General features: G+C 41.9%; 1 protein-coding gene across 4 annotated transcripts in view; it reads right to left on the minus strand.

The window, feature by feature from the left end:
* LOC135500660 (ras-related protein Ral-A-like) overlaps positions 1 to 9,275 on the minus strand; it is a 28,267-nt gene extending 18,992 nt beyond the window's left edge. Inside the window, exon 1 of one of the 4 annotated variants that reach the window (XM_064792256.1) lies at positions 6,397 to 6,520. In XM_064792256.1, the coding sequence (XP_064648326.1) occupies positions 6,397 to 6,416 (20 nt within the window). In that variant the 5' untranslated portion in view covers positions 6,417 to 6,520. Of the gene's footprint in view, positions 1 to 3,281; positions 3,357 to 6,396; positions 6,524 to 9,160 lie in introns of those variants that run through there. The other 3 variants (XM_064792257.1, XM_064792255.1, XM_064792258.1) reach the window with 3 other exon arrangements.
* Between the last annotated feature and the right edge of the window lie 240 nt (positions 9,276 to 9,515).

The raw sequence follows: 9,515 nt of genomic DNA on the forward strand, positions 1-9,515 counted from the left end.
TCCAGAGAGGCCAATGGAGGGGTGTGGGTGAAATGTCCCTCAAAAGGCCAGCGGATGGAAATCTAAAAGTGATTATGACCAGGAAATTTACCTAAATTACTAATTTCACCGATTTTGTCCCCCTTGGAATTTATCGTTAACTTTTCAATTTGAAGTTAAATTAAACACACGATATTAGCAGGCGGAAGAAATATTGAGTTTGACCCCATTCCTGAGGGCAACATGGATCAGCAAATAAATCAACAGGAAATAATGAATCATCATTCCCTAGTAATAGTATGTCTAGTCACTTAACCCTTGATCATCAGCAGATCCCCAGTGATATAAATTTTTTCTCATTTAAGTCTTGGGAAGAACCTCAAAAATTGAGAAGGGAACAACTCTCCTCAATTTGCCAAGGATTTGAACTCTGACTATAGTAGCCCAGCCGAAAACCAATTGAGCTATGGTGCTTCACTCTACGTTGCTTATACGTGCCATATGACCTAGCCCTAATGATTCAGGTACGCTGCAATTACCGGTAGGTGCAAGGTAAACTTCAGAGTTAGACTACTTGGAGTGCAGCCAGGTTGTACATCAGGGAAGCCAATCGGATACCTGTTCCATCAATCAGTCGGGCTGATAATGTGTTCATCTATCATGCCATTGGAAAAATCTCTTGAATTCCCTCTGCACTAGTAGAAATTATTCATGAATGCGATGTTATCCGTTGCTAGCTAGCTTCGAGGCGAGATTTTTTTCAGATTCTTTTTGTGCATCACTCGCATCCATTGATGTGGAGCTACATTTAGCTTCTCAACTTTCAGACGGTACAATTACTGGTACAGTTGGCTGCCAACAGGAAATGTTTCATTGAATTTGTGACAATTTCTCTATATGGGCTGGACATACAGGCATTCAAACTCCAACAGAATTTTCAGCAGTAAGAATACCATGGTATCCTGTTCGACACTCGAGTCTGCACCACGACTAAAACAGAGCTAAAGATCTGGCACATGCAATGGAATCATAGGCAATAACTGGTACGAACTAATCTCTTATTTTGTCCTGCCTTCTTCCATCAGCAGCCAATTCATTTCCATTGTAAGCAGGGCACTGCATCCTGCCTTTTTCAGGCTGTTAGTGTGACTTTTTCTGCCCAAACTTATCCGATTTCTGGCTGAAAATCTACAAACTTAGACATATACAAGAGAACGCTTAAGGAGCCACTGTGCCTGTGGGGAAGTGGCTGGGACTCTCGACTAGCGGTCAAGGACTCCCTGGTTCGATCTCCACAGTCGGCATGTGACTGTAGGCAGGTCTCTTTGTCTTACTTGCCTCTCTGCACCAAGGTGCACAATGGTACTGGTCAGAAATGCTCAGATTGTAGCACTAGTTGAGCAGCTCATCTGACTGAGGTCTACTGAAAGATTTCAGGACAGACCGGAGTTAGAGTGTGAAGCCTGATGATAATCTATATTGTAGTTGATATCAGACTATAATTTAACGCAAAACTTAAGCTTTTTTAACATTTTGCTATTCTCAGAGTCATACTCTTCGAAGCATTATGGAGTGAGTTATTGGTCATTCACCGCAGTGCTATCCCAAGCTGAGTAATAAACTCCTCTGTTATGATACCGGTCTGGTCAATGATTGGTCAACATGAAGACGATAGCGCTAATGGAAGGAAGCAGAGCCGGGGAAGTGATCGGATACCTTGGACACGGCCAGCTCAGATTCCGTCATGGTGAAATGGCCCTGTTATAATAAAGAGGGATTGCAACCTGCACCAAGTTGGCCAGGTTTTAACCCTTCAACTGCCAATTTTTTTTCATTTTTAAATTTTCTGATAACCTGTTTTTAAAAGACTGCAGCTTGAAACAGAGAAGAGTTAGATTCCTCGAAACTGCCATAGATGACCTGCACACCATCTATCAGTAGAGGGGAAAACTTGGTAGCAGATGATCTTTTCAATAAAACGCATACAGGGGCTCCTCACATTTCGGCGACAGTGGCAGTTAAAGGGTTAAATACTTCTTTAAATGATCCACTTCATGTTCAAGAGAGTTCTTTAAATGATCCACTTCACGTTCAAGAGAGTTCATCTGTCAGTTAACGGAAACTGGAAAGCTTATCCTTCAGACTGTTCCAGGGACAATCTCCTGTTTCCAAGGTAAATGCTAAAATGCAGCCCTGGGATTGGTGATGTGGCCCAGAGCTCGCAAGCATATTTTCCGCCATAACCGTTCATACAGATAGGATATCAGCTCATCAAGTTGCTAATGGAGGGAAGTGGAGCACCGGCAATCTCCGCTGGTTGAGGCAAGCAGAAATCAGATGCTGGATACTAGAGAGGAAGTTCAAGGGACAAGCTTCCGTTTACAAGTTAAATGCTGAACTGGCAGTGTGGCACAAGAGCACACAAATGTATTTTCCTACAAAACACATAGGATATCAGCTTACTAATGCAATGGAGGGTAGTGGAACCCAACATACATTTGACTGAGATTTCTGCCAGTTCCACTCACAGGGCTGTTATGTTAGAGACTCAAGAGGGAAACTGATCATTCATAATGTTCTCGAGCAACAATCTATTGTTTCCAAATGTTGGCAAGCTGATTTGGCCAGCTGTCTCGTGATTGTTCTGAACTGGCACATGCTTTGCAAGTCAACCTCAGGAAATTCGTGACACTGTTTATTATATTGGTGTCGACTGTCAGCACGTGGCGGCGCTGGCTGAAAAATGGCTGCCAAAGTGAAGGGTTAAATCAGTGGCGTAAAGAGACACACAGAGACGCCGACCGCGAGTTCAATGGTTGCCTTATTGGTGAGCAGGTGCAAGGAGACTGATTGATGCTTCAGCGAACGGAAGAAAAGCCATCTAGGTGGCTATTCAATCTAACTGCCACTTTCATCACAGCGGGTATATGAGTAAATACGATCTGGGATTATTGTTGGATCGAAAAAAAGATGCGTTTCCGAAAGATGCCTGTGATCTGAAGATCTGATCAACAGTCTGCATTGTGAAGTGAAGCCAGTGATTTGAATATCCAATCAGCAGTCCAACTCTCCAGTGAGCAATTTTGGAAAAAAAAGACAAATGAGCAAAGCTAACTAAGATATCCTACCTTGAAAAACGCAAAAAGGTGTATCAAGGGTAACACGCTAATATTGATGTCCACAAACAGCCATGTTATTAATTGATGCCTGTCTGATATGAAAATTCGATCAATAGTCTAACTCTCGAGTAATCAATTTTGGAAGAAATTAACAAATAACCATAACAGCATGATGTAGCCTACCTTGAACAAAAAAATTTGTAGTATGAAGAGAAACCACAGGCCAAACTATTGTCGGTATCCAAAATCAGCCAAGTTCTTCAAGTGATTTCTGTCTGATCTGAAGAAGATATCAACAGTAGAGCCATGAGTAATCAATGACTAACGGGCTATTCCATCAATCACACGTCCACCCTTGAATGTCAACAAACCTGACCCAGATATGAACGAAATTCGTTAAGATTTCCGGTCGAATTTTTCAACGAAATGGGGTCAATATTGAGTAATGCGTGCATTCAGTACGGATGGATCACATCATTCATTCTTTTCTCCTTGCTTTCCCATCACTGTCAAGAGTCACACTATGCCGTTTCATTTTAATGCTATTCACAACATTGGGTCATGAGTTATTTGTGGCGGTGAAGAAGTATGACCCTTTTTTGATGGCTGGCTGAATAATGCACGTCATCATTATCAGGGTGTCAAGTTATTGTGACGACACGCGGACAGGTGGGGAGCAGCAAGTGTTAAGAAAATGAAATCACTGACATCATCGTCATATTCATCACAGAGAAGATAAGATATTATTTGTACTGGAAATGTGAACCAGGACGTAAAACTTCCTCAATTCTGTGACTATCAGGGCCATTCCTTTACAGTATCAGTAGGGAAGGAAAGACATTGGAGTTCTGATCTGAGCCATGTTCAATCAGGTTTTCCTTGAAACTTCAACAAAAGAAAAGGTAGAAGGTTTCCACGCCAAACTCAGATCTCAACTTCAAGTATACACAAGAAAAGTCAACCAAGAAGCAACCATTCACGTTGTGTCTGTAATGTCCCAGAAATGGGACCCAAGCCTACACTTCAGTTCATAACATGATGTAGACTGTAAATCATAAGCATTACAAATACGAGACACTACGAGATGCTTTCGTACAGATGATCCCTTTGATGTTATCTGAGCCCAGCATCGCTCATGTCGAAGCTTATGTCAGCCAGGATTATAACATGATATCCCATCGAACCTAATATGACAGCAAGCCAAGGACTCATGTTCCTCCGAGACTGGGAGTATAAAAGTCATTTCAGCGCAGTGGGGGAAATCGACGAGGACGTATGCCGATGTGAACACAACATGACAGAGATCACTCTTCAAGTAATCCATCTTCTGCCTTCTCAGTCATAAGTTATTATGCGCAGCACCTCAGTTCCGTTATGCGTCAAATCGGCCAGATGCTACTGTTTTCGGGCCCATAGTTGGGAATTGGATTGGATTAGCCAGGGAGTTTCCTCACACAAGTGGACCAACCTTTAAAGGGACACTATAGCCAGCTGCTAGGTAGGCAAGATAAAGTTACACAAAGTCTCCAATAGGGGTCTCTAATATCTCACAGTACGTCGAAATGATTCACGCTTGTACGAGGGAATAGTGCTGAATATAACATGACCAAGTGCCGTTACTGTGGATATTAGTCACCCAAAGATGGCCAATTTACCCCACTGCTCCTGCCTATAGTCCCCCTTTAAGGTTTCAATCTACAGCAAGGTTTTATATTTTACTCTGTGGGCGGCGTGATCCTGATACTGAGTGATACACAGAGACGATTCCATCAGGCAGAGTTCGTATCAGATCAGTGAGCAGAAAACACATTCCACAGAAAGAGCGCAATATGAGATTATTCAGTATTCATACGTCTTTATCCTGTTTTTACGACCTCCATTACAGCATTATTGGAGAAAATTTCTACCGATCTTAGATTCATCATTCTCTCTCACCCACCTGTTTTCGGCTCGTGATGAGGAGATTAATTATTTTATGATATCGTTACTGTCAGTGTCAGGGCGTGCTTGCCGAGAATAGACACAGCCAGAGTCGCTTTCTAAAGAAATTTGCTCTTAGCCCGCAAACTGGTCTGATGAAATCTGTAAATGTCAAGATTGTTTCAAATGAATTCCAGTGGTGTAATTTTGTAACATGAGGTTTATCACCATCTTGAAATAGACTTTCCATTATCCAGGTTTTTCGATTCACAAACCTTCTGAAAAAAGGAAATTAACTAGCTTGGTAGTCGATTTCACTACTTTCATATTAACCAAGACGCACTTTACGGCAATAGTACATTTCACCACATGACCAGGAAGCCACCTATACTGTTACTACCAGCTTCATTTCACGCTGGATAAATCTTCCGGCAGAGCAAAGGTTCAAAACTGCGTTTTAGATTTATAGCCTCCAGCTTTAGATTTATAGCCTTCAGTATCACGCCACGACAGAAATTCAATTCCAGTTACGTGAATAGAATGCACTTTACTTTGAAAGTCATCTGGGAAACGAATGTCAGAAGACTACTCGTTGCATCTGTACAATAGAACGCATCGACTTCTCGTCAAAAGTAAATGGACCAGCATTCAGCCAAAGCATACATCTACAGTATAGTATACATTGTATTACAGTGTACATACATCAAAATAGACTTATGGGTATTGGGAAGCTCTCCTGCAAATCCGGGGAAGTATCATGAATGTCAAACGGACAAACATCTTTGAGTGGAGCGTCTGCAGTACACAGGCAAAAGTTTTGTCATAGAAATTGGTGGCCCCGTGGTAGTATCTGAGATGGTTATCACAAACCATCTTCCATCATAGATACTCTGATGGCCCCTGGTAGATTCTATGATGGAAATTCCATCATAGATTTTATACGGCTGGGTCCCATCACAGATTGCATGAAAATCAATTATACACCCTTTCATAATGCATTTGCAATCACAGTCTTTTCAGAAATAATGGAAAATAAGAAAAGTTCACCAATTCTGTAATGGCCCGTGAAGAATTCTAGAACAGATTCCATCACTTAATCTATGATGGGCCAATGGTAGACACGACTATGTGGATTCAATCAGTGATTTTACATGTGTGACGGAACATTCTCCATCATAGATTCAGTGATGGCCCAGGACAGAATCTATGATAACGATTCTTAAAATCTCCATTTTAGATTCTATGACGAAACAAGCTAAAAACCGACATGTAATCAACCAGTGACATAACTGAAATATGCGTCTGAAGGCAAAAATCAAAACATTGAGTTGTATCAATATCAGATTGAATGGCCTTGCTAGTCCACTTCTATACCTACACGACTCGAAGCATTGCCATGACCGAAGTATCCTAAATCGGCTAATTACAGATTATTCTCCGCTATCCAAGGATTCCGTTCCTAATGAAACAAGAGAATATGGTCTCCATGTCTGATGGAAGAGTCACACCCTGGCGGCAATTCTGAGGTGAGTCATTGCAGTGGATGTATTATCCTAATGTGCCAGAGGATCTACATGTGTAGCGTTTATCGAGGAAACCAAATTGAGATTCTGGGGAGCACTGGCCAAGCACCATCAGGGGATTAGATTAGAAGAGAAATGCATTAGAATAACAAATATTTTTCGGTACACACTGTGTAGGGGGAATAAATATCAGGATTCGCAGTTCAGACCTCAATATTTTCATGACTTTTGACGCACAAGGGGATACACATGGTTATTATTTGGTCAAAGTTGGAGGCTGTCTTACATCAGAGCTAGAAATATCCCCTGAAAGTGTAGTTTGAAGCATGAGACTTGGCGAAGACACTCGGTTTTGAAAATGCTGACGAAAACTCTCACTAGGCGTATACTCCCCCAGGATAGGATGGTGGTCAATCGCAGGTTAACTTCCAAGGCAATTCTGGTACCCATTTACTCCTGGGTAGAGAAGCAAGTAGGGTTAAGTGCCTTGCCCAAGGACACAAAGATGAAAGGGTCTTGATCCTTCTGAGTGTTGAAACCGACGACCTCATGCTAGCCTGGCGCACCAACCCACCCTGCCACTGATTCCCCAGGCTTTACATGAAACAAGGCCAGAAATCGTTTTCCGCTTGCCAAACCTTGGCCTGGCTTTGTCAATGATGATTGATTCTCTCTGATGACATTTTCAGTCCCGTCTTCCCCAGCAAGTAGACCATGTCAACACAGCAATCACCAGTCAGGCACTCAATCAGGACCATCATTATCTCGCCGGTGATTGCATCGTGCAAGGATGCGACCTCACATCAAGGTCAACAGTCCAAAGACATGGTCAGACAGCTCTCCCTCATAAACCTTCAGGAACCACAGACATCACCACAGACTTTATCTCCCTGCCTTTTTCATGCTGATGTCTCCCACTGTGGGATGTTGGCTGGCAAAATGACAGTCCAAATACAAGGTCAGACATGTCTCATCAAAAACCCCTTCAATCAGAAAACACAGACATCACTACGACGTCATCTTCTCAGGTTTTTTTTGTGTTTATGTCTCCCGACTGTGGGATGATGAATAATACAACTGAACAGATCGTAATGATGATATTGATCCGATCTATCTAGAGCACCTAGGAAGTGGAGCTCCCTGTCAATGCAGGCCTAGTAGCGGCCTGGACATTCGGTTGGTCCATATCATTCTGATTGATCATCACAGCTGTCAAAGTAAAATCAATGGTCCACTCAGACTTACTATCCCCACTTATCAGCCCATCCAGCACTGAGCATACAATTTTTTTTCTAGGTGTTATTCATGATTGCTTTTTGTGTTCCAGTGGACTGGAGGCTGGGGTCAACAGCTGATGATGATGTCACATCCAGCATACAAGTTTTTCTATGCATGATATAGCGGCTTACGCCTCACTGAGAATGATTCTTTTTATGCGGGTCCAGCCACTGGCCCAGTTGAACCCTATCGCTGCAGTGCAAGTTTTTCTGATTGATAAGAATTGAAGCAGCTGACGATGGAGATATAGCAAAGGTTTTGAAACTGTAAAAAGTACATTCTACACCCAACTAATTGAACCAACAAACACTGGCAAGTCAGCCCAATTAAGAAGTCTCCAAAGGAGTCTGGCTAACCTGTCGCATCGGAGTGAGCTACCGTCAGGAGTCCAACCTTTGACCTTTTATTCAGGAGGTGGACGCCTTACAACAATACAATGAATCGGGATCAGTAAGTTGAAAGCGACATGTATTGCTTCCATCCATGCACAACTGGAAGTTGGATGTAATGCCACAAGAATGAAGCATCTGAATGTTGTCACATTCCATATACGACACTTAAGAACTTCAGTCCTCGATATGACGATAGTATATTTTGTGCATAACTGACCAATCAGCTTACAGAACCAGCTAACATGACGTTGCGCACCGGATTATGCATGATTTACGTCATTTACTGTCAGCTGATTGGTCATTGATGCGCAAATCGTACCATTTGCATAACCCGGACCGAATGCCAATTTGAAAAACAACATTGTTTCCGGAGAAAATTACAACAAACAACGGAACGAGTTCACAATCCCTGATAACACCCCAAAAAAGGTCATCGGTTGACTAACGAAGCACCACTGTTCAATGGATTTATAGTTGAATGCGATCAAACTACGTCATTTCCGATCGGGGATTGTAAATTTTAGACCAAACAACAACAATTCCTCACCACATACGTTGCATTCCATTGGCAATCTTGACTGCAACTCATTCTGTTGTGAAGTTGAGAATGAGTCAAGCAACAAACTTTTTCATTCATCATTTCATGTGATTCACTATCTTTATTCTACAGATTAGCAATCATGTTAGTGGAGGTAGGCCTAAGGACTGTTAGCCTGTTGGCAGTTTTGGGTATCCATACATAATCAAACATGACATAATCAATGAGTTTTCCTTCCCTATCAAAATCAAAACAAACAAAATAGACCCACCCTGTACATTTACATAGGGAACGCGTACATTTTGTACAGGGAGGTAGTAACAGATTTTTCTTTCTATAATGAAAACCGGACAGAAGAAAATCGGAAGCAGAAAATAACAGCACAACAAATGGACTTGACAGAGGACTTACCTATAAATTAAATAATCTTACACCGTTTTCGATCACTAGTATCACAGGGTTGTTTACCCTAAGTAAATGTGTGCATTAGTACAGAAATCAAAACAGGGCTTGGTCTTCAGACACAAATGGCGGACACCGGTACGCACGGAATTGTGGGTTTTCCAGGTGGTGGTAAACAAATAGAGAGGTTTCGATTTTAATAGGGAGGTTCAGTGATCCGATATTTATAGTTACGTTTACGTTAGTGAGAGCAATTATGGAAGTACAAAGGAATGCATCCTGACGTAATCGGTGATTTTAAATATACTCCGCCTCTCGATATTTCAAAACCGAACCGTAGTTCCTAAAAAATCATTGATTTCTT

This window comes from Lineus longissimus, chromosome 16, assembly GCF_910592395.1.
Source record: "Lineus longissimus chromosome 16, tnLinLong1.2, whole genome shotgun sequence".
NCBI lineage: Eukaryota > Metazoa > Nemertea > Pilidiophora > Heteronemertea > Lineidae > Lineus > Lineus longissimus.